At 34.4% G+C, this 27,355-nt stretch overlaps 1 protein-coding gene across 2 annotated transcripts in view; it reads left to right on the forward strand.

Annotated features, from left to right (window-relative positions):
- The window catches only part of ASCC3 (activating signal cointegrator 1 complex subunit 3), a 359,389-nt gene that overhangs the window by 111,381 nt on the left and 220,653 nt on the right, over positions 1 to 27,355 (forward strand). For both annotated transcript variants that reach the window (XM_078054943.1, XM_078054942.1), the window contains one exon: positions 25,272 to 25,436. In XM_078054943.1, coding sequence (XP_077911069.1) covers positions 25,272 to 25,436 — 165 coding nt within the window. The remainder of the gene's footprint in view (positions 1 to 25,271; positions 25,437 to 27,355) is intronic.

Here is a 27,355-nt window from a genome sequence, read left to right on the forward strand (position 1 = left end):
CTTGATTTGAAAGCCAGTTTTCTGTTGTTTGGGGCAGGTATTTTAGTCAGTATTGCAGGCAATTATTTTCAAAAATGTTCTTGTCTCACAAACGCTGCATCAGAAGCACAAAGTTGCTGTAAATCTAAAATGCAGCACGCAGCTGGTTAATTTTAGGAAATCTACGGAGCTATGCTTTCTGTAATTTCTGTGACTGATCTAAATAGCTTCTTTTGAATTTGTAGTTTTCACATGTCTGTAAAAAATTATTTTTATGTATCAAAACTGCAATATATGAAATCATATTTTTGTAGAGCTTTGTGCCTCTACAATCATAAATAGTTTTTATAAAGAAAACTGAATGTACTTGTGGTCATCATTGATTTGAACCTTGGTTAAAATCATTACATAGAGGTATTTACTGCCTGTTTTCCTTGGATTATCAAAGTCACGAGAACATTAGACGGCATGCCTATATGTAGTATGATATATATTATGTGAGATACTAGAGTTTAGACCATTTTGTATCCTAAATGTCATTTTCCATATGTTTTGTTGCATAGTTTTACAACGAGCTCTGTGACACTTTTTAAGATCAGTGTGAATTAAATGTTAATTTTATTTTGAGAATTTTCATACTTCAAATTTTTTTCTGACTTCAAAAGGATAACATGCTCATTGTAGAAAAGTTAAAAAAAAATACAGAAAATTAGAAAGTTTAGCATATATCTTCTTAAACTTTTTTCTAGTCAAATATGTAAAACTTTAAAAAATGAAAGTTGATTGTATATTATTTTTTTACACTTTTTCCAGTAAGCGTTTTTGCATATCATCAAATATTCATATTGCATGGCATTTGATAGCTGCACAGTATTCCCTTTCTTGGATATACTAAGTTAACTGTACACTTCTGGTGACTTTTACTTAAGAGTTTATTTACTCTTATTTACTTACTTTTATTTACTCACTCACTCATAGCGGATTGGACACTGAAGGGAAGGAAGCAAATAGGATATCTCAGAAACTAAGCTGATACGGTTGGAAACAAAACTTTCTCTTCTAGTGTTTGAGCTGATTCTTCATGGACTCCAGGTTAAGGGATTCCTTTACACTGATATTTATCAAACTATCACAAATGCCTTCTTCAATTTTAACCATCAGCATAAACTTTTATTTCTTTAAGTCCAGAGATTGATTGGATGTATTCCCCTTTAAAGTCTTCTTTGTCTTATCTGTTGTTATGTGATAGGCATGTATGTGATATCCTCCCCTAGAATTACTTGTAGGGTGGGCCGTGGGTTATCTAGTTCTTGGTATTCCAATTATAACTCTTTTTTTCCTCTTCAAACCTAAATGCAAGCTCATCTTGGAACTGCTATGTTTTAAAAATAAAATAACCAAAAATTATTTCCTATGGTATTCTAATTCTCATTATTGTCTAATTTACATATTGTAAATACTACTTTTTTTATACTTTAAAGAAATATTAAGCACCTTATACATTATAAGTCATACTGCTTTGTATTCTGGATTCACCTGTGTTTAAGGCAGGTCTTGGCCTCAAAAGCTGAATCTAAAAGAATATCAACGCCCTTTGCCCTTTCCTATTTACGTTAAAAACATTTTCATGGTATAGTGCTTTGTTCCCTCAAGTTATAGGAAACTGAAATATTCAAAATGTTTTACTGTTGTTATTTGATATAATATATAAAATTTTTTGAAGATAGTGTTTTGCAAACAGTTGACATTCAACAAATGTTAATCCCTTTCTGCTGCTTTATTGGATTCTTTACTCTGCTCCTTACCCACTATATCTCATGAGTAATAACCCCAGAGTATACACGTGATGATTTTTGCTACATTGACTATGCATGTTAGAATCAAAGAGAAGAGAAAAATTTGATGATTTCCCTGCGTTTTAGAAATGACAGCATAGTAAGTATGAATGGTATTTATTGGGCTGAAAGTGGGATATCCTTTGACATTTCCCTTTGGCAGGACAGTAATCTGTGGAATTGATCCTGGGAGAAGACCTCTTACAGGCTTGGCTTAAAAGCAGATTCTTATGTTCAGTTTAACCCTCTTTTTACTAAAGGATAAAAGTTATTCATTCATTCCTAAATTTCTTACTAGAAAAGAAAATAAAGGTTGTATTCTAAGGAAAGCACCAGATAACTACTACTTGTTATTTTTAATGCATGTATACTGGTTGATCTTTAAACATTTTATTTTAGCTTTATTGAGGTATAACTAATATACAAAAAAGTTGTACATATTTAAAGAACACAATTTAATGAGTTTTGACATATGCGTATATCAGTGAAAGCATCAACACAAATTAATGAGTATTCATCAGCCCTGAAAGTTTCTTCACATCCCTTTGTACTCTTCCTCCACAACCACCATCCCTAGGCAACCACTGAAATGCTTCCTGTCACTATAGGTTTGTTTACATTTTCATAAATTTTATGTAAGTGGGTTCACATAGTGTGTACTTTTCTCTCTGGCTTCTTTCACTCAACCTAATTATTTTGATATTCATCCACCTTGTTGCATTTATTAATGGTTCATTCCTTTGTACTGCTAACTACTACTGTGTTGCATGGATATACCACAGATTGTTTATCCATTCAATTTTTTTTTAAACAATTTATTTATGTGAGAGAGATAGAAAGAACACGAGGGGGTGGGAAGAGGGAGAAGCAGGCTTCCTGCTGAGCAGGGAGCCCTACACAGGACTTGATCCCAGGACCCTGGGATCATGACCTAAGCCAAAGGCAGACGCTTAACCAACTGAGCCACCCAGGTGCCCCTATACATTCAGTTTTGATGAATATTTGCCTTGGCTCTAATTTTTGCAATTACAAATAAAGCTACTATGAACATTCTTGTACAACTGTTTTTGTGGACATATGGCTTTCATTTTGGAATTAGTACCTAGGAGTAGAATTGCTGGGGATATGGTAGATGTATGTTTAACTTTTTAAGAAACTACCAAACTGTTTCCAAAATGGCCGTACCATTTTACATTTCTAACAGCCGTGTATGAAAATTCCAATTCCTTCACATCCTCTTTAACACGTGTATGGTTTTTCTTTTTAATTTTAGTTGTCCTAGTGGGCGTGTAGTAGCATCTCATTGTGGTTTTAATGTGCATTTCCCTAACGATGTTGAGCATCTTTTCATGTGTCTTTTCGGTATCTGTGGATCTTCTTTGGTGATGTGTCTTTTCAAATTGTTTGCCTTGTTTAAAGTATTTTAAGTCAGTGGTTTGTCTTATTGTTGAGTCACAAGACTTGTGTAAGACTCTAAATGCGAATCCTGTGTTAGATATGTGCTTGCAATATTTTCTTCCAGTTAATGACTTGCCTTCCATGTTTGTAACAATGTCTTTCGAAAAACAAATACTTAATTTTTATAGAGTCCTAATTTATTGACTTTTTCTTTCAGAGTTCATCCTTTTTGTGTCCCATTTTAAAAATATTTCCTAAGCCCAAGATAAGTATATTTTGTCCTATAATTTCTTCTAGAAATTTCATAGTTTTAGCTCTTAGTTTTAGGCTATATCCCATTTTGAGTTGATTTTTGTGAAAGGTAGGAGTAAGGGTTGAGGCTCATTGTTTTTGCATATGGATACTTGTTCTGGCACCATTTGTTGAAACGGGTTATCTTTTCTCTATTGAATTACCGTTGCACTGTTATTGAAAACCAATTGACCATATATGTGTGGCTCTAATTCCTGGATTCTGTTCTGTTCTATTGATTTTGTATGTTTATCTTTAGGCCAGTACCACACTGTCTTTTTTTTTTTTTTTTAAAGATTTTATTTATTTATTTGACAGAGAGAGCAAGAGCAGGAACACAAGCAGGGGGAGTGGGAGAGGGAGAAGCAGGCTTCCCGCCGAGCAGGGAGCCCGATGTGGGACTCGATCCCAGGACTCTGGGATCATGACCTGAGCCGAAGGCAGACGCTTAACGACTGAGCCACCCAGGTGCCCACCACACTGTCTTGATAACTATAACTATAAAGTATGTCTTGAAATCATGTAGTGTAAGTCTTCCTACTTTGATCTTTTACAGAGTTGTTTTGGTTATTTCAGGTTTTATTTCCATATAAATTCTGTATGTTTTGGTTAGCTTTTATAACTTTTCCTGTTACTATGCAACTTTATCTAGTATCCATAGAGTAGAGAGAGAACATGTTATAAAATTGTTAAGTGGGGATTGTAGCTGTTTATTTTTAATTATTTTACAGAACTTGCAGCTCCTGAAAACATTGCTTTAATGGCAATGCAAGACTAACTGTCTGAAGAGAGATTTGAAATGTTTTGAAAAATAGGGGAAAGTTGCCCACAACACCCTAGGATTATAGATCCTAAGTATTTAATTTCTTTTTAGTACTTTCTATTTTTATTGTTTTTATGTCATTTCAACACATACTCTCTCATCACAGGAAATTTAAAAATAGACAAAAATAACATAACTTATCCAATCACAAGTTATTACAAGTATGTACTTTCCATTTCTCATTTTTATGCTAAGATATTTTATATTCATATATTTAGTGAAAGGTAGTATGGCATAATGGTTATGTGGAAGTTCATTGACTTTATATGTGTGAATTGTTTAGAACAGTGCTTGGCATGTGAATTCTTAATAAGCATTAGCTTTCTTTTAATAAAACCATGCAAATAAATTACTTTATATCTTATTTAACAACATACCATAAACAGTGATACGTGTCAGTAGATATATACCTACAATTTTAATGACATCAACTAGCCATACAAAGTGGATTACTGATGGTTGTGAAAGGACCACACACACAGACCTGCTGTATTCAATACAAACCATGTATTCCTCATTTATTAAATTGGGAATATAGAGCACTGCTGTTCAATACAGTAGCCACTGGCCACATGTGACTTTTTAAATTAAGATTAAGTAAGATTTTATAAAGTTAAAACTTACGTCCCTCGTTTTCACTAGCCTCCTTTCAGCTGTTCAGTAATCACCACTGGTTACCAAATTAGATAATGCAGACATAGAACATTACCCTCATCATAGAAAAGTCTATTGGACAGTGACAGTGTAGTGCTTGAAGGAAGCATTGTGGCAGTATAGAGAATAGAAGCTGAAGCAGTGTATGTGCACACATACGTTTTTTTCTTTTGTTACGGGACGGTTAGTTCAGGATACAGAAGGTCCTGCCAGTCAAGAAAAGCCAATCACTGTTAAGCCCCTCCCCTGTCATAGAATTTAGGCTTACAGTCGCTGGGCTTCATTTTAAGGGAGTGTTTACAGATGTCAGGCTTTCTTGATTCTGAATCAATTTTGATACAGTTTTCAATTGTACAGTTGAAACATCTCTGCTTCTAGCTTCCCTGGGGTCCTGGAGAGCCCTCTCCCTTCAGTAATATACAACATTGTATGGATATTATATGGCTTATTTAACTCTTGCTTGGATGTTTATTTATAGTTTTCAAACTTCCTGTTAGAAAAATCAAGGACTGTTTGGGCGCCTGGGTGGCTCAGTCGTTAAGCGTCTGCCTTCAGCTCAGGTCATGATCCCAGGGTCCTGGGATCGAGTCCCACATCGGGCTCCCTGCTCAGCAGGAAGCCTGCTTCTCCCTCTCCCACTCCCCCTGCTTGTGTTCCTGCTCTCGCTGTCTCTCTCTCTGTCAAATAAATAAATAAAATCTTTAAAAAAAAAAAAAAAAAAAAAAGAAAAATCAAGGACTGTTTATAGATTGGCTAGAAATCTGTACTAAAAAATAAAACATATATAATAGAAATAAAATAACCCACCAAGTTTTGAAAAATTGGCATAAATGCTTAATAAAACGTTGAAAATTGCAAAACAACCTTGTAGGGACCAAAATTTTATTTTATTTTTATTTCATTGGGGGGGGGAGACCCAACATTTTAGCACATTCAAATTTGTAACTAAGAATGGCATTTTCATTGGTTTGCCATTTCATAGTTTCTCATTAAAAAATTAATTTGATGTTATCCTTTTTTATCATTAACTATAGTCATATTAGAAACCAGTCTAACTTTCAGTCCCTGTCTCTTTATATTACATATATAGGCACTGAGATTGCCATATTGCTGTTAATTATATTTTGCTCTGAAAAACCCAGCATAGTTTTACAACTCACTTATAATAATCATCACCCGTCCCCCACCTCCCTCTCTCACCCAGTGGCTCTATTTGGTATGAAGAGCTAAAAGAAAATATAAATTTAAACTGCATGCTAATAAAATATGAAATAAAAAACTAAGAGGAGGTGAAAATGATGCACAATGTAGATTTTATGAACACAAAAGATTTGTTTCCACTTGTGGGTTTGTAAAGACCTGAATGTATGCCATGTACAACTGACGTTCGAGATAAAATCATTGAGCTCACTAAAATACTGTGTACCGGCTTCGTAAGTCAGTGAAGAATGCTAATCATTTGAAATCACTCTTCACTAAGCTACTTCAGCATAGATACAATTCTCAAATCAGTTGAAAAGCCTAGTTTTGATGATAGCTAAATATTCTGAGATATGGTTATAGTTTAGAAATTACTGTGGTATTTATATTTGTTATAATGTTGCTTGTTTCCCTAGTTGTCTTCATTTGTTTGGTTTTGGGATTTGTTTTTAATAGTACTTATTTCAGAATAATAATAATAAAAGACAACCATAATACTCTTTTATATTTTGAAGGTGATTCTTGACTATTTAGGCTTAATTTTTTAAGTGACTGCACAAATATAATTAGTGTATTTTTGGTGGCAGTAATGATTTTTTTAGTCCTTTATTAACTAAACATTTTGCTTTTTCTAGGTTTTTTTTCCTATTTGCATTTTCAATTTTATGTAATTAAGCAACTAATCAAAATGAAATTTTTTTTTTTTTTTTTTGAGAGAGTGAGTGCAAAGGTGCAGGGGGAGAAGGAGAGAGAGAATCTTAAGCAGGCTCCATGCTCAGCACAGAGCCCAATGCGGGGCCTGATCTCATGACCTCGAGATCATGACCTGAGTCGAAATCAAGGGTTGGACGTTTAACCTCCTGAGCCACCCAGGTGCCCCCAAAATGAAAATTTTAAGCTTCCTTTTATTTAGAGAGAGATCTAAAAACTGGGAATAGAACCTGAAATCTGAAAGCAGCCAATCTTTAAGAAGAATGATTAGTTTAAAAAGCTTTAACTATGTGCTTAAACATAATGGAATTAAAAAGCTACAACTTTTAAAATCCCCAGTGAAATGTAAATATTATTTACCAGGACAACCATTTCCTGCATTTGAACACATGCCATTAAGAAGTAATGAGAGTTCTATTTTGAAGAATGTCTCATTGCTTTTATTAGTAAGTAAGCTATAAGTTACTTTGAAGCATCATGGAATTCGTAGTGTTAGTTACTGATTATTTTTACTTTTGCAAGGTTTAATAGCAACTCGTAAAATAAATTAATATCCTTTGAGTAAAAAAGTCCACTGCCATATATATATGTATATATAAACTACTGTTTTTAACTGTTTTGTTCTTCTTAATGTAGTTGGATTAGAGGGGGTGTGAGAGAACTATAATTTTTGATGCATAAAAATCTGTTTTGTGAATGCAAATTATGTATTATTTGAGACCCTTTTCCTAGAGTATAAGTTAAAAGCACTCAGGAATCTAATTATCTTTGCCTTTACTAAAAAAAAAAAAAATTACAGTAACAACTTTGCCTATTCCATGAGTATTACTTTGCAGAAAAATAGCTTGTATCATTGTATTAGTGAAGAGAGGAGTGGGGTCCTATTCTATTAATGGTTTCTATTTTTCTTTTTGTCTGTTTTATACCAACATTTAGTTACTTTTTTTCCTATCATGTGATTATTTTATATTCTTATGGACATTATGTAAAAGTAAAGTATTACAAAATTTATTTTTAAATTACTTCAAGAACCCTGCTTGCAAAGTTTATCATGCTAACTTATCCAAATACAGACCAAAAACCAATGAAAAGCTTCGTGTTTTCTTCCTCCTAAAGTAAAATATAACAATGTCTACTATTATAAAATAATGCAATGCATAGCATGCTCAAAAGCAGTCTAGTTTCCCTATAAACAAGGAAGCAAAAATAAATATCCAATATTTGATGCTCATTCTAAGTCTTCTTTTTTTTTTTTTTTTTAAAGATTTTATTTATTTATTTGACAGGGAGAGAGACACAGCGAGAGAGGGAACACAAGCAGGGGAGTGGGAGAAGGAGAAGCAGGTTTCCCGCGGAGCAGGGAGCCCGATGCGGGGCTCGATCCCAGGACCTGGAATCATGACCTGAGCCGAAGGCAGACACTTAACGACTGAGCCACCCAGGCGCCCCTCATTCTAAGTCTTCTTGTTACTTATTAAATTTCAGAAAAATCCTGCCACCAGTAAGTTTTAAAATGGGAACTCACTAACCACAAACATTAGTATCATTTTGAAAAAGTACTTTTGGGCGCCTGGGTGGCTCAGTTGGTTAAGCGACTGCCTTCGGCTCAGGTCATGATCCTGGAGTCCCTGGATTGAGTCCCACATCGGGCTCCCTGCTCGGCAGGGAGTCTGCTTCTCCCTCTGACCCTCCCCCCTCTCATGTGCTTGCTCTCTCTCATTCTCTCTCTCTCAAATAAATAAGTAAAAAATCTTTAAAAAAAAATAGTTTAAAAAAAAAAAGAAAAAGAAAAAGTACTTTTATCTTCCTCAGAAATCTGACATGTACCAAATATTAAAATAAGGTAGATTATCAGTGGTCTTTTATAATTGCAGATCCCTTAAAGTGGGTGTTTTTCTTTTATTTTCAAAGGCTATCTAGGCTATTTTGAAATCCAAAATATTTAAAATTTTTGAAAGAGTAATTATTGTTAATAAATAACAGGTCTCAGATTCTAGTATTCCTTTATATTTTGTTTTTTTACCTCCACTTGTTGTCCTACAACTATTGAGGCAAATCTTTAAAAAAAAAAAATAGTAGTTTGTCACATAAGTAACAATTTTGGCAGCTCATGACCTAGAAAAGATGAAGAGACTAAGACGACTTTAATTTTCTTCTGTTATATTATCAAGTTTGAAAAATTGTCTCAGAGGGTAACTTGCAGCTATACTGAATATTTCTTAATGTTTCATTTGTGATTATTTCATACTGAACCAGGAAGATGGCAGAGAGATGTAAAATATCTGACACGTGGGGAATTTTCTGCAGAATATATTTATGTTACTTTTCCTTGAGAAAAATAATGCTTAAATATAGTCTATATTTAAATATAAGGTGAATATAGTCAATCCAACACCAATTCCTATTAATTATGAGTTTTATCTCCTATGTTTTTCTTACATTCATCCATATCCTCTCCGTCTTCACTAATCTGTCCTCTCTGAGTTTCTGTGTTCTCTCACCTTGATGACTTCTATAGTATTGTAACTGGGGTACGAGCATCCAGTCTGCTCCGTCCTATTCTTTCCCCTTAGGTAGCCAGAAATGCAACCTGGTCAGTTTTTCCCTTTTCACTCTCATACCATGTCCTATGAAAAACAACGACAATCCAAAATTAATGAATGAATGGGAAGGAGAAGAGAAGAGAAAAGGAAAAGAAAGCCATTTATAGTTTTCCAGTCTCCTCTACAGCGTGAAAAGAATACAGCTCCTAGAAGGGGATGAAAGACTGTGCAGTCTGTCCCTGCCCATCTCATTTCCACCATGCTCCAGTCCTCTCATCCTCTTTGCTCTAGCCATACACACTGCCTATCTTCACTCTCTTCCATCCATGTTTTCCCGTCTGTTCTATGTAGATGCTTCGCTTCTGCCTGTAACTGTCTTTTTTTCTCTTTCAACTAATTAATGCCCTTTCATCTTTGAGACGTTAAATCAAATTTTGCTTTCTTAATAAAGCCTTTTCTGATTTCTCTGGTTAGGTCAAATTTTCCTATTATGATTTGTCACATCACTGAATAGTATCTAAGTAGTAAGTTATTCTTAGTAGTTTATCAGAAGTAAAATTTTGTATTTTACAGTTTTATTGTGTAGTGCCTATTGCCACTCCACCTGCATTACAATGAAAGCCTTATGAGATCAAGGGCTTTATCTGTATGCCTTTATCTTTCCTCATCATTGCATGGTACATAGCACAGTGTCTGGTACATTACAATGAGGAGCAAGAGGATGATGCTGATGATGTTAGAAAAACTAATTGAGGGGCGCCTGGGTGGCTCAGTTGGTTAAGCGGCTGCCTTCGGCTCAGGTCATGATCCCAGGGTCCTGGGATCGAGCCCCGCATCGGGCTCCCTGCTCGCCGGGGAGCCTGCTTCTCCCTCTCCCTCTGCCTGCCTCTCTGCCTGCTTGTTCTCTCTCTCGATCTCTCTGTCAAATAAATAAATAAAATCTTAAAAAAAAAAAAGAAAAACTAATTGATCCCTATTACATATCAGGCATTATTCTAAATATTTTATGTGTATTATGTGTTTCATTTTCATTATAACCCCCTGATATGTAGGTACTATTATTTTCTTCATTTTATTATGGAGGAAACTAAGGTTTGTGGTAGTAGATACAAAATAAATATTTGGTAAGTACATCACTGAAAGATATTTAATGTGTTCTCATTAAACATTCACAATATATCAGAGATAATGTATTGATAAATGAGACATATCCATAAGGATACTTAGATTTAGAAGTATCGATAAATTGTGTTTATAGAAGTAAAGGTTTCAGTCCATTAATAGGAATACCCACTCTTCTTCCTTGCTTTGGAGGAAATTAAGTTAGGAAACCTCAGCTATTGCCTTATGGGACAGAAGGAAGATAAATGCTGGCCTGCTTTCTTGGGAAAGGCCTGGGGTGGGCTTGGTGGAGTGGGGATGGGAGGGCAGGAAAGGAGCATTATAAAAATCTCTTAAATCCTGATTACAGGATGTTCAAATTATATTCATTCCTCTTTGAGTGGTACTCTGATATATAATTCTGCTCTTCCCCAAAAGACAAAGATCCAGACTACTTAGTTTAAGTTAATCCAAGAGGAGCCATTAAGATCTCATCTTTTCTTAACAACATTTATCTAAGGGAAATAACATGCGGATACTGGGATTATCATCCCCCAAAACACAGGGTAAGCAGTGTGGGCGCCAGTGTCTTCTTTGTCCAGGACTCAGTAAACGGGCCTCTTTCCTTGAATAAGTTTTTAGATTTTTTGCATTTGCTAAGTGTGCATGAACAGATTAGAAAGGAGAGCATCCCACTGGCTCATTCATAAAATCTGTTATGTGACAGTATATTAAACATAGCTTTTCAAACCCAAATATCTATATAGAACATAATTTGTATAAATCTTACTATTAAATATAGAAATATTTGTTCTATTTTCTTATTAGGCAAGAAGAGTTACCACCAGTTTTATGAGGTTAATAATTACCTACAAAAAAATGTAATTCATCAACAGTGTTTGAGTTCACTTCAAGACATTGTGGTTACAATAGTTGTCCAGACAGTCACTGTCCTTGCTCAGTACCTGTGGTCTACTGAAGGAGACAAATATTTAAGCAAGCAATATAGTGTAATAAATGCTGAAATAGAAAATATGGGCACAGAGATGCCAGAGAAGCCTATAAAAGGGAAATTTTGGTTTAAGAAAAGCCTCCTAAACATTTCACCTCAAGACCTGGAGAATGTAGAGACGTGTGTGTGTGTGTGTGTGTTTACACGCACACATTTGTGTTTTCTTTTAGCATAATAAAAATGGAATCATACTTTATGTATACATTTGTGTGTATCTGTATAAAATGCATAATATTTTGCTTTTTCACTTAATATCAGTTTGTATAGATCTACATTATTGCCTTATAAAAAACTTCATGAATGTCTATTTGTGTGTTCAGGCCTTTTTTCGAGGATAGAATTCTGAAAGTGAGATTGCTGGACCTAGGATTTGTGCATTTTAAATTTTGAAAGCTTTTGCCAAATTACCTCCAAAATGACAACACTAGTTATAGTTAATATCTCTATTAAAAATTTAGGTTATGCAATTTGATGATATAAACCCTAAATACAAGAAGAGACAATTCTTACAAGGGGAAAATGCACAGTTTCAAAAAAATAAGCTATTAAGAACCATTAACAAATACTAATCAAGATACAAACCTGTGTGTCTCCAGCTTTGTATCTTGATTAGTATTTGTTTGTTGAATTAGTAAAGGTAATGAAATATATCCCTTGGAGGCAAAACTACAGTGTAACTTCAGCTCCCAACCATTGCAGTTAGTATGATAAAATCATTTTGGCTAGTGATTTGCTTAAAAGAAATCTGGATAGTATGGTGAAAACAGTTTAGTTAACTGAAGAGGGAATGACTCCTGGAGTCCTGAAGTCCTAGAAACTTGACAGATTTAGCCAATTTTCTTAACTCAATTTGCAATACCAGAATCACTTGGGGAGCGGTTTCCTACTATACATGCTGGTATCTGTTTTGGTAGTAGTCATCCTAACAGGTGTTAGGTGATGGCTCATTGTGGTTTTGACTTGCATTTCCATGATTAGTGATGTTGAGCACATTTGCATGTCACGGGCCCAGGTTCACAGAAGCCTGCTGCCAGCCTGTGCCATAGATGCTTCCTGGGGCTGCGGGAACTGCCTTGCGCTGCTGGAGCCCGTGGGTGCTGGGGTGTGCCAGGGGCCTCGGTTTGCAGGAGCCAGAGGGAGCTCCTAAAGGCCTTGGGAGTTGGCCTGGTGCTGGAGCAGGCCAGCTCTGGGGCCTGCAATGAAAAGGAACATCTATTTACTTTCTTTTCTCCAATGGGGAAGGTATCTCTCTGCATTGGGCTGCCTGGGCTTAGAGGAGGGGTGATAGGGGGTGATGTGAATCTATCTTTCCTACCCTCCTTAGTACATTTCTTATTTCTGCACTTCACCCAAGTGCTGTAATCCCTCACCTGGAATCCTTAGGTCTTGTGAAGTTATTTTCACGCACGGATAGTTGTTCAAATTGATGTTCTTGGGGGAGGGGACGAACACTACAAGTTCCTATGCTGCCATTTTGCTGACATCACTCCCAATTTGTCTTTTTCAATTGGGTGTCAAGAAACCTTATAGGGGCACCTGGGTGGCTCAGTCAGTTGGGCGGCTGCCTTCGGCTCACGTCATGATCCCAGGATCCTGGGATCAAGCCCCATGTCGGGCTCCTTGCTCAGCGGGAGCCTGCTTCTCCCCTGCCTGCCACTCCCCCTGCTTGTGCTCTCTCCCTCTCTGTGCAATTAAATAAATAAAATCTTAAAAAAAAAAAAAAGCAAGCAAGCTTACAGTAAGGTTTGTGCTTCATCACAGATACTGTATAGGCTTGGGGCATATTTGTTTTTCTCCTTTATTACTTTTCTAAGCCTCGACTTTAGTGTATGTGAATTTCTGTTTAAGTCACTTCAAAGCCAGTAACAGGTAATTGTTGTTTGGTCTCTTTTTCAGCGCTCTAACTTTGTAAGATTGTAGGAAATGGAGGAAAAAATGCAGAAAAATGTATAATTTCATTTGGATCTGCACCCTGGTCATATTGGCTCCATATATATAGTTTATACCCTGAGTTGTGGGCAGATGCAGCATCAGTTGGTTGAGCAGGGTCAGCTGCCCACTCATTGACCATTTTATTTTGTAACATTGTGCGAGAAAGAGTTTGAACCACATTTCATTTCTTCTTTGCTCTGTTTCTCCTTATCGTATAAGCTTCTAGACTGCTTGCCTTTATCTTTGTATTCCTAACCACAGACACTGTCTGCAGATGTGGAGTTATTTACAGACTTCTACAGAGAAGCTCTCCCTTGGATAACCATAAGTTGTGATTAAACAGAACACGTGTCCTTTTGTTCTTTTCCTAAATAAAATAGAAAGGATTTAAATGATGGAAGTAGGTATACAATAGGGACAGTTAATTTTCTTAATTGCAGTAGTTTTCAGCAGCTAAGATTTTGCCATAATTTGTTGATAAGATGTTAGGATCCTTCCTTCATCTGTCTCTCCTGCCCAGTGGTAGGCCCCAAACACACTTTTGATTAATTGTTCTTGAATTGGCAAAATCTCTCAGTAGTGAATGTCTCATATTAGTTTGAGGAGATAAAATTAGTAATTTGAATTACTTCAGAAATACTACAGAATACATTTTTTAGCTCATCACGTTTGAGGTTTTAGTAGTTTGGCATTGCAATATGACATTTTAAAGTGTTTTACTAAGAAATTGATCCTCAAACTGAGCTTTGCACATGTGGCAGGAAAGAGGAAAAAAAAAAAAACCTATAGTAAACCGAGGAAACCTGTACTCTATGAGTCATACCCCAGTTGTACAGAATAGAACTTACCACAGGACCAGTTTCTACCACAAATTATTCACATGTCAAAAATCTGTCATTATGAGTAGGCAGAAGAGGAATCATTATAAATTGTTTCAGACCCTTGCTCTATGAAACTTTAATGGAATGAAATACTGGGGTATTATGGACAAGCATTTAGAGATTAAAGCAAGGTCTTTATGGCTTGTATGCACAACAATATAAACAATTTCTGTGTTTTTCTCTATTATGTGTAATTAGTTATGTTTTAGGGTAACCAAGCATTGTATCCTTTTAGGCTTATACTGATGAGGCTAGGCTTAAGTACCTATGTCCTGAGATATTTGGAAAGTGTTTTAAATAAACAAAAGAACTGCAAAGAGAATTATACTACAGCTGTAAACGTGTAGTCTAGAAAGTATTTCAAATGTTTCTTCCTTACTCCCAGCACTCTGTGCTCTGTTCCTTCAAAAGTTTTCGGATTTCTTATTGAATTACCCTTTGTTTATTTAGTAAATGTTACCTATGAAATATTAACTGAAAATAGTATTAGAGTTTTTTTGCTAACATGAAAATACCAAGATGCATTTTAGGTTACGTTCTTTATGCTTTAGCTTGATCATATCTGTACTTTCCACACAGAATATGAAGTAAGAATATATCTCCACTTGAAGATTTTCCAATTAATTTCTATATTTTTATCTTATAATTGAAAGCTGTGGTCCTTGACATAAATAAATAAAGCACATACTTCAGAAGACTTTGTGTTTTACATGTGTGAGCAGGTACTCATGCATGTGAATTGATGGGAGAGGAAGGAACATAAAAATGTAGAAAAGGAAATAGTTGGAACTAACTGATTTGTTGTAGTGTCCCCAGGGGCAGGTATAATTTACAGGCTGTCAGATTCCATTATGGGGGCTCTTGCCATCAATCAGAGCTGACATTTGTATAGCAGAGGTTAGTATAACTGTAATTATATGTATGTTTATTGAATCTAAACCGTGTGACATTTTAACTTTATTCTTTAAATTAAAACATTTATGTAATTTATAAACTTGTTGGTTGAGTATTTTAAAAAGGAAGGAATATAGAATTCCTAAATCTTGCGAACTGTTGGCTGGTCTACATCTATAACATTAGAATGTGATTTTAACAATTCCAGAATACTATTTTCGCCCGAGAAGATGTATTAAGCAAGCATTCTTGAATATTGCTCTTTAGTTTAATTAATAGATCCCTACCATTTTCAACTAAGTGTACCATATTTCATTAATTGAAAGACATATTTTAAAAATTCACTTGATAGTGGAAATAGCCATAAAACAAGTAATAAAATGACAAATACATATCTATCAATATTACTTTGAATGTAAACAGACTGAATGCTCCAATCAAAAGCCATAGGGTGACAGAGTTGATAAAGAAATAAGACCCATTTATTGCTGCCTACAAGAGACTCATTTCAGACTGTGAAAGACACTTGCAGATTGAAAGTAAGAGGATGGAGAAACATTTATCATGCAAATGGATATCAGAAGAAAGCTGGAATAGCAATACTTATATTGAACAAAAGAGACTTTAAAACAATGACTGTAACAAGAGACAAAGAAGGACACTATAAGAATAAAAGGGACAACCAAACGAGAGGATATAACAATTGTAAATATTTATGCACCCAACATGGGATCACCCAAATACATAAAACAGTTAATAACAAACATGAAGTAATCAATAGTAATACAATAATAGTAGGGGATTTTAACATCCCACTTATATCGATGGACAGATCATCTAAACAGAAAATGAACAAGGAAACAGTGGCTTTGAAAGACACACTGGACCAGATGGACTTAACATACATATTCAGAACATTCCATCCTAAATCAGCAGAATACACACTTTTCAAGTACACATGGAACATTCTCCAGAATAGATCACATATTAAGCCACAAAACAAAACTCAACAAATTCAAAAAAATCAGTCATACCATGCATATTTTCAAACCACAACACTGTGTAAACAGAAATTAACCAGAAGAAAAGATCTGGAAAGAGCACAAATACATGGAAGTTAAATAACTTGCTACTAAATAATGAATGGGTCAACCAAGAAATCAAAGAAGAAATCAAAAATTACATGGAAACAAATGAAAACAATGGTCCAAAATCTGAGATGCAGCAAAAGGGATCTAAGAGGGAAGTCTATAGCAATACAGGCCTACCTCAAGAAGAAAGAAAAATCTCAGATAAACAACCTAATATTACAGTAAAGGAGCTAGAAAAAGAAGAATAAACAAACCCAAACCCAGCAAAAGGAAGGAAATAATAAAGATTAGGGCAGAAATAAATGATGTAGAAACTGAAAAAACAACAGAACAAATGGATGAAATCAGGAGCTGGTTCTTTGAAAAGATCAGAAAAACTGATAAATCTCTAGCCAGACTCATTAAAAAAAGAGAGAGAACCCAAATAAACAAAATCACTAATGAAAGAGAAGAAATAACAACCAACACCACAGAAATACAAACAATTGTAACAGAATATTATGAAAACCTATATTCCAATAAATTGGACAACTTAGAGGAAATGAATAAATTCCTAGAAACATATAACCTACCAAAACTAAAGCAGGAAGAAAGAACATTTGAACAGACTAATCACCAGCAATGAAATTGAATCAGTAATCAAAAAACTCCTAACAAACAAAAGTTCAGTAACAGACAGCTTCACAAGCGAACACTATAAAACATTTAAAGAGTTAATACCTGTTCTTCTCAAACTATTCAAAAAAACAGAAGTGGAAAACTTTGGAAAACTTCCAAATTTATTCTCTGAGGCCAGTATCACCCTGATACCAAAACCAGATAAAGACGCCACAAAAAAGAAGAACTATAGGCCAGTATCTCTGATGAACATAGATGCAAAAGTCCTCAACAAAATATTAGCAAACTGAATCTAACAATATATTAAAAAAAATCATACACCATGATCAATTGGGACATATACCTGGCATGAAAGGTGGTTCAGTATTCTCAAAACAATCAACATGTTATGTCCCATCAATAAGAGAAAGGATAAAAACCATATGATCATTTCAATAGATGCAGCAAAAATATTTGATAATGTGCAACATCCAGTCATGATAAAAATCCTCTGCAAAGTAGGTCTAGAGGGAACATACCTCAACATAGTAAAGGCCTTATATGGAAAACCCACAGCCAATATCATACTCAGTGGTGAAAAACTGAGAGTGTTTCCCCTAAGGTCAAGAACAAGAAGACAAGGATATCCAGTCTCAGCACTTCTATTCAAAATAGTACTAGAAGTCTTAGCCACAGCAGTTAGACAACATAAGGAAATAAAGGCATCCAAATTGGTAAGGAAGGAGGAAAACTCTCACTATTTGTAGTTGACATGATGCCATATAGAGAGAAGACCACCAAAAAAACTACTTGAACTGATAAGTGAATTCAATACAAAAGGTATAGAAATCTGTTGCATTGCTACATGCTAAAAATGAAGCAATAGAAAGTAAAATTAAGAAAATAATCCTATTTACAATTGCATCTAAAACAATAACATATTTAGCAATAAACTTAACCAAGGAGGTGAAAGATCTGTACTCTGAAAACTATAAGACACTGATGAAGGACATTCAAGATGATGCAAAGAAATAGAAAAGACATTCCATGGTCATGGGTTAGAACAAATATTGTTAAAATGTCTCTACTACCCAAAGCAATCTACACATTCAATGCAATCCCTATCAAAATTTCAACAGTATTTTTTACAGAATTAGAATAAGCAATTCTAAAATTGTATGGAACCACAAAAGACCCTGAATAGCCAAAGCAATCTTGAAAAAGAAAAACAAAACTAGAGGCATCCCAATTCCACATTTCAAGTTATATTACAAAGCAGTAGTAATTAAAATAGTAGGGTACTGGAATAAAAAGACAAATAGATCAATGGAACAAAATAGAAAACCCAGAAGTAAACCCACAATTATATGGTCAATTAATGTTCAACAAAGGAGGCAAGAATATAAGTGGGAAAAAAGAGTCTTTTCAAGAAATGGTTTTGGGAAAACTGGACCACTCTCTTTCACCATACACAAAAATAAATTCAAAATGGATTAAAGACCTAAATATCAGACCTGAAACCGTGAAAATGCTTGAAGAGAGCACAGGCAGTAATTTCTGACATTGGCCACCACAACATTTTTCTAGATATGTCTCCTAAGGAAGGGAAATAAAAATAAAAATAAACTACTGGGATTACATCAAAATAAACAGTTCTGCACAGCAAAGGAAATAATCAACAAAACTAAAAGGTAACCCACCTAATGGGAGAAGATATTTGTAAATGACATAACCGATAAAGGGTTAGTATCCAAAATATATAAAAAATATATATACATCTCAACACCCAAAAAACAAATAATCCAATTTAAAAATGGGCAGAAGACATGAACAGACATTCCTCCAAAGAAGATATACAGATGGCCAAGAGACACATGAAAAGATGCTCAACATCACTCATCATCAGGGAATGCAAATCAATACCACAATGAGATACCACCTCACACCTGTCAGAATGGCTAAAGTCAACAAAAGAAGAAGCAAATGTTGGACAGGATGTGGACAAAAAGTAACACTTGTGCACTGTTGGTGGAATTGAAAATTGGTGCAGCCACTGTGGGAAACAGTATGGAGTTTCCTCAAAAAATTAAAAATAAAACTTACCTATTATCCAGTAATCAGACTATTGGGTATTTATCCCCAAAATACAAAAACACTACTTCAAAGCAATACATGCACCGCTATGTTTATTGTGGCATCACTTACAAAGCCAAACTATGGAAGCAGCCCAAGTGTCCATCAATAGATTAATGGATAAAGAGGAAGTGGTATACATAATGGAATATATTCAATCTTAAAAAGGAATGAAATCTTGCCGTTTGCAACAACATGGATAGAGCTAGAGAGTATAATGTTAAGTAAGTCAGAGAAAGACAAATACCATATGATCCTATTCATCTGTGGAATTTAAGAAACAAATGAGCAAAGGAAAAAAAAAAGAAACAAACCAAGAAACAGACTGTTAACTATGTTAACTATGGATGAAATAGGTGATGGGCATTAGAGAGTACACATGGATGAAAAGAAAAATTTTCTTGATAGTGTTTTTTTTTTTAACTTCTTAATGACATTTACAATGATGGTACAGCTTATAATCAATGGCTCCTGAGATTTGATGAAATAATAGTGATACTATTATTAATACCATTATTATTAGTAATACTATTATTAATCTATGGGATTTTAATGACTATATTTTGGTATTTTACCATTCTGTTTTTTTTAAAAAGTCATATAATTAGTTTAAACATTTTTCCCATTTTTTTATAGTCTAAGTACAAATTTCAAAATCAGTTTTAAATATTATAAAGGAAAGAAAGTATACTTTTATTTTTTTAATTTCTTGTATTTCTTTAATATTTTATTTTTATTGCTGTAAAATTGGTTTATAACATTATATTACTTTCAGGTGTACAACATAATAATTTATTCTTTGTATACACTACAAAGTGATCACCACAGTGAGTCTGTTTATCATTCATCACCATACACTTCACCACCTTTACCCATTTTACCCACCCCCAACCTCTTTCCTTCTGATAACCACTGATCTGTTTTCTGTATCGGTAAGTTGTGTTTGGTATTATTCATTTGTTTTGTTTTTTAGATTCCACATATAAGTGAAATCATATTGTACTTGTCGTTCTCTAATTTATTTCACTTCGCAATATCCTCAAGGTCTATCCATGTTGTTGCAAATAGTTAGTTTCCTTCTTATATTTTATGACTGAGTATTATTCCATTGTGTGTATATATCTTCTTTATCCATTCATTTATTGATGAACACTTAGGTTGTTTCCATATCTTGGCTATTGTAAATAAAGCTGTAGTGAACATAGAGGTACACATATCTTTTGAAATTAGTGCTATTATTTTCTGATAAATAAGCAGAATATCTGGAATATCTGGATCATATGGTAGTTGTATTTTTAATTTTTGAGGAACCTCCATACTGTTTTCCATAGTAGGGCACCAGTTTACATGCCCGCCAACAATGTATGGTGTTTTCTTTTCTCCACATCCTCTCCAACACTTATTATTTCATATCTTTTTTATAATAGCCTTTTGATAATAGCCTCAGATTACTTTGTTTGTTTTCCTATTGAGTTGTTTGAGTATTTATTTTGGATATTAACCCCTTATCAGATGTATGATTTGCAAATATTTTCTCCCAGTTGGTAGGCTGCCCTTTCATTTTACTGATGGTTTCCGTTGCTGTGAAGAAGCTTTTTTAGTTTGATGTAGTCCGCTTTATTTTTGCTTTTGTTGCCTTTGCTTTTGGAGTCAGATCCTAAAATCCAATGTCAATGAGCCTACTGCCCTTGTTTTCTTCTAGGAGTTTTATGTTATCAGGTCTTAAATTCATGTCTTTTATCTATTTTCAGTCAATTTTTGTTCATGGTGTAAGATAATGGTCTGATTTTATTCTTCTGCATGTGGCTATCCAGTTTTTCCAACACCATTTATTGAAGACTATCTTTTCCCCACTGTATAATCTTGGCTCCTTTGTTGTAAATTAATTAACCATACATGTGTTGTTTATTTCTGGGCTCTCTATTCTGTTCCATTTATATATGTGAGTCTTTTTTGGCCCATACCATACTCTTTTGATTATTATAGCTTTGTGATATAATTTGAAATCAGGGACTGTGATGCCTCCAATTTTGTTCTTCTTTCTCAAGATTCGTTTGTCTACTTTGGGTCTTCTATAGTTTCATACATATTTTAGAATTTTTTGTTCTAGTTCTGTGAAAAATGCCATTAGGATTTTGATAGGGATTACATTGAATCTGTAGATTGTTTTGGGTAGTATGGACATTTTTAACAATATTAATTCTTCCAATCCATGAACACAGAATATCTTGCTAATTATTAGTGTCTTCATCAATTTCTTTCATTAACGTCTTATAGTTTTCAGTGTATAGATCTTTCACCTCCTTGGTTAAATTTATTCCCAGATATTTTATTCATTTTGATGCAATTGTAAATAGGATTATTTTCTTCATTTCTATTATAGTTTATTAATTTATAGAAATGCAATAGATTTCTATCTATTCATTTTGTATCCTCCAACTTTACTGAATTAATTTATTAGTTTCATCAGGGTATTTTTTGGTGGAGTGTTTAGGGTTTTTCTATATATAGTATCATGTCTTCTGCAAATAGTGACAGTTTCACTGCTTCCTTTCCAATTTGGATACCATAGAAACAGAGGATCATAAGAGACTACTATGAGCAATTATACATCAGCAAGTTGAACAACCTAGAAAAAATGGATAAATTCCTAGAAACATACAACCTACTGAGTCATGAAGAAAGAGAAAATCTAACCAGACCAATACATCATATTAATAGAATGAAAGAGAAAAATAATACCATCATCTTACTAGTTGCAGAAAAAAAATCACTTGACAAAATTGAACATCCCCACATTCCCCCATGTTCTTTGAAGCATTATCAACAGTAGCCAAGACATGGGAACAACCCAAGTGTCCTCCAGTGGATGAATAGATAAAGAAAATGTGATATATATGTACAATGGAATATTGCTCAGCCATAAAAAGGAAGGAAACACAAACTTTTTGACAACATGGATGGACCTTGAGGACATTATGCTAAGTGAAATAAGACAGAGAATGACCAATACTGCATGTTCTTACTTAAATGTGGAATATAAAAAGTTGAACTTAAATAGTGGAGTGGTGGTTGCCAAGGGCTGGAGGTAGGGGAAATGGGGAGATACTGGTCAACGGATATAAACTTACAGCTATAAGATGAATATGTTCTCAGGATCTGATGTACAGCATGCTAATTGTAATTTACAGTGCTCTATTATATACTTGAAAGTTATTAATAGAGTGGACCTTAAATGTTACCACCACACACGCATATACACATGCACATAATTGTATGGGGGAATGGAAGGGTTAATTAAACTTTTTATGGTAATCATTTAGCATTATATGCCTGTATCCAATCATCACATGTGCACCTTAAATTTACATATGTTGCATCTCAATATCTCAAAGCTGGAAAATAAAAGGAAGAAGAGATTAAGTGACTTCCCTTAGGTCATAGTGTTTTAAAAGGTGAAATAATAATATTACTATTATTATTTATTATTACTATATAATGTTACTATTACTATTATTATTATTATTAATGTTTTTTAAGTGAATTTACCAGATGAATTGGTTCTGGCAGGTCTTAGGTCATTTGGTATTTCTGTCAAATGGATGAGCATTTTAAAACTAAATACACCAAATTTTTGATCCAGTGGTAGTATATAGCATCACAACTATGCCATTTTCCCAGTGGACAGGATAAAATTAGAACAGTTTCAAGTAATGATTTTTGTATTTCTGAGGAAATAAGTACATATATTGAGAGAAATTTAAGCTGACAGTAAAAATGTTGACAGTTAACCCATGCCCCAATATAAGAGCAGATGGAAATGTCTTGCATGAGTTCCAATTCATTAAGCAAATGTGACACTTTATGTTCTAGCCATTTTAAGTTCAGGGAACTGAAGTGATGAAATAGTAATATAAATGAAGCCTTTTCTCATTATGCTGAAAGTAAAGTATAATAAAATGCTAAAATGGATTTTTAAGGTTTCCTTGGTATAGCTTTCTGATATCTGAAAAATTTGATTTTACAATTTGTTGCCACATTGTCATCTCTGAAAGTTAATTATAAGACAGTATTAGCCTAATAGTCTAAGTTCATGGTGAGGTAGGTAACCAAGCTTTGTATTTATTATTTAAAAGTGTGCCCTGTGTCATTCCTAACATTTGTGACTTAATAAGCTTACTTATTTAAATTTTGATATTAAATGTACAGTGTAGGAGAATTGTTTTGAAAACAGATCGGCATCCTTCCAGGATTTTTAATGAAAAGAGTTGTTAGTAAGTAATTGCTGGGTGTATTTATATTAATACATCTTGGATTATTTTAAATTTGTCATTATTCAAAGTAGAAATTCAATTTCGGGGCACCTGGGTGGCTCAGTCGTTAAGCGTCTGCCTTCGGCTCAGGTCATGATCCCAGGGTCCTGGGATCGAGCCCCGCATCAGGCTCCCTGCTCAGCGGGAAGCCTGCTTCTCCCTCTCCCACTCCCCCTGCTTGTGTTCCCTCTCTCGCTGTGTCTCTCTCTGTCAAATAAATAAATAAAATCTTTAAAAAAAAAAAAAAGTAGAAATTCAATTTAAATTTGTTCCAAGAGATTTTAATTCACAGTGAATATTTTTACCCATTTTAGATCTCAATTTATTATACATCTGTTTATACTTAATTCCAGCAGCATATCTTTTCTATAAAATTTGATGTGATCTCAACATTGCCGTTTAGCTTTAGCAACGTTCAACTAAGTAGCTTTGGATTTATAGTATTTCATATTTTAGATATGAATTCCTTAATCTGATTCATTATAGTTTGTCAATTAATTTCTGTTCAAGTACAGCTTCTAAATGTTGTCGTTGGCACAGTCCATTTCATAATGACAGCAGGGGTAGCTCTAATAATGCAACAGGTCATATTGACAAATTTAGACTCTGGATTTTTAAGAATTTATATATAACTTGTACCAATCTAAAAAAAAATAAGATTATTATTGTCCCCATAGGTGACTTAATCAGACGTGAAATAACAAAAATGTTGAGAGAGCAATCTGACTCTCATCTCAGTTAACCCCTTCAAAGCACAGTTCCGTTGTGACTATGATCAGTCTCTAATCCTGATATACTGGCCATGAGAGGCCTTGGTCTTGATTTGTTATCTAGTATTCTTTGAATTATCCACATACTGGTTTATTTCCTAATGTAGTGTTACTATAGTAGAAGGTATATTAAACTTGTCATCTTTTTCTCTGCAACAGGATGATTTTAGAGGACACAAACAATATGTGAAAAGCAAAGAGAATTATCATTACAGTTTCACGTTAAATGGTCTGCTACTGTGAAGTTCACATAAATGCCTCAGGCTTACCTTCTGCTCTGCACACCCTACAATCTCCAGTGACTCAGTCCTTGGGTTGCCATTATGTGCCAGTTAGGCTGTATTATATGTATTAGTTTTGGGTATTAAAGAGTGCATATACTAGTTGATATTAAAGGGCAATTTTTTGAAAACTGTGTCATTAGTAAAGTTTCCTTCACATTTGGATAGGTATAAACAGGTGATCATTCCTAGAGTGGATTCTTGATTTCCTTTTTATTGCCTTTTAACACTTGGTTCACTTTGTTGTCCCTTTTCAAATAAAGACCATTATCAATGTATGCAGTTTAAAAGATAGAATCATTTGTTTTTATTTTGTTTTTTTTTTTTAAAGATTTTATTTATTTATTTGATAGAGAGCACATGAGCAGGGGCGGGGGAGGGGCAGAGGGAGAGGGACAAGCAGACTCCCCACTAAGCAGGGAGCCCAAAGCAGGGTTCAATCCCAGGACTCTGGGATCATGACCTGATCCAAAGGCAGATATTTAACCAACTGAGCCACCCAGGCGCCCCAGAATCATTTGTTTTTTTACATCATAAGACACTTTTCAAAAAAGATATGTATTTTGTACACTTCACTACAATTTTTTGACAGACTATCATCATTGAGTTTTAAATAATGACTTAACATCACAACTTAAGTGAAGCTAAACGAAATGAAATATTACTCTTGAAGTGACAGTGTCTACAGTGAATTATATATCATTCCAGGATATTTTAAACACTTTTTATTTGATCTGTATAATCGTTGCCAATCATATTTCTTTTTGAATGACACATTTGAAATTTATATTATCTATGTGACTTTTTCTTTTTTTTTTAATTTATCTTATAGATGCTTGTGACCACCCCAGAAAAATGGGATGTAGTGACAAGAAAGAGTGTCGGAGATGTAGCTCTTTCCCAAATTGTGAAGCTCCTTATTCTTGATGAAGTTCATTTGCTGCATGAAGATAGAGGACCAGTATTAGAAAGTATAGTGGCACGTACTTTACGGCAGGTAAGAGGAAGTTATTTTTAAGCTTATTTTGGAGGGACGATTAAGTTTTTAAGCTTAAATATAGCATTCAAAAATATTAATATGTATTATTCATGGGAATAAAGTTAATTTTAGTGTGGAGAAAGTTTTAGGTATTTTGTTTTCATATTGAAAGTTCTCTTTCTTCCTTCCTTCCAAATCTTATTTTATTGAAGTCTCTATAAATTAACGAAAGTAAATACAGGAAAACTTTTAAGCCATTGTTGCAAAGCCAAGTCTAATAATTGACTAAGCAGTATTAAGATATAATAGAACATAGGCAAATATTAGTGATTTCCTCCACTTCTCTCCTGTCTGCACTTAACTTCTACCCCCTGAAAAAATCTGAACATGATTTATAATTTTTCTGATATACTAGATAAAATAAAATATAATCACCTCGTGTGCATAGTCTTAATCATTTTTTTTTTAAAAAAAGACATGTATATGCTGTCTCTAGTTTCAGAGCTTTGTGGCTATTCGTAAATAGTCCAAACAAAAACTGGTGAATTTACCAACGTATCGTGATTATTTTCTGCCAGCCCTTCTTTTCATTAAGTAAAAAGATAAAGTGTCTTAGAATACCCATGAGTATTAAAATGACATTTGTTGGTAGATTGTCCATGTGTAGAAAATAGATGAAAACTAGTTTTTCAACCTAGTCAAGAACTCTAATTCCTTCACTTTCCATCTCTTACTGTCTTTGATCCATATTCTCCTGGTTTTGTTTTCTTTCTGAAATAGCCAAGACTCTATGACCGATTTTTCTTTTGTCAGTGACCTTAATTTACTTACCCCTGACTACCTGGCAAAATTCCAACCATCAATCAACTGAACCATGTATATGCCTCTGCCAGGTGCTAAGCACTAGCAGAAAAGATCACACAGTGATAAGCAGAGTCACTTTACATTCATAGACTCCAAACTTACCTACCTACCTTACCTACCTGAACTTCTAAGCTGCTTTTCTTCTGTTTCCCTAAAGTGAGTCATTTCCAAGCTCACCAGACTCCTCCCACATTCTTCCCTACCCTTCATGCCTCATTCTTACAGGACAGTATTTTTACTGAATGGAAATAAGAGTCCTTCATTCTTGAATTCCCTCAGTTCCCATCCGTTGCCCTTCTCCCCACCCAGAAAGAAACCTCAAACCCCTCCCCATATCTGTATTCATCATTCCATCCCTTGTTCTTCGGTTAGAGGCCCAGTCTCCACTTGCCTTGGACCCCATTCCTTTCATTCCCTCCGTTATCCTTTTTCTTTCCTGTGTGTCTTTAACTTCTCCCTCTCAGTGGGTATTGTCTCTTCAGCTTGAAAGAACTGCGAAGTCCTCCTTTTTACCAAAAAACCTCCCTTAAACCTGTCCCTCTCCAACAACTTCTGACTAATAAAGCTCTTTTTACCACCTGTCTTCTGGAAATACTAATCTGTATTCACTATTTCTCTTTTGACTTCCAACCATTGCAGACTGGTTATTGTTCCAACATAGGTAATAAAATGTTTTTACCAGGATTGCCATTTATCAAATCAAAAAGACAGTCCTCAAACCAAATCTTTTTTTTTTTTTTTTTTTACTTTTTAATACTATTCATTTGTGATATTTGATATAATTTATCATTTTCTCAGTCTTGAAACTTTTATTCCCTTTTGTTCCATGATGTCATCTTGCTCTGGTTTTCTTCACATGATTTTTTTTCCCACCTACTTAGCTGCTCTTACAGGCTCCCTTGCTATCTCCTTTTCTCATCCTTGAAATGTTTACATTCTCCAAGTCTCTGTCACTTGCCATCCTTTTTCATTCTGAATATATACCTCTGGGAAATAAACACTTATTTGCCTGTGTTACCTAAATCTGTATAGTCCAAATCTTACCCCCTGACTTCTAGCCATATCCAAATGCA

Source organism: Halichoerus grypus, chromosome 9 (assembly GCF_964656455.1).
Source record: "Halichoerus grypus chromosome 9, mHalGry1.hap1.1, whole genome shotgun sequence".
NCBI classification, from domain to species: Eukaryota; Metazoa; Chordata; class Mammalia; order Carnivora; family Phocidae; genus Halichoerus; species Halichoerus grypus.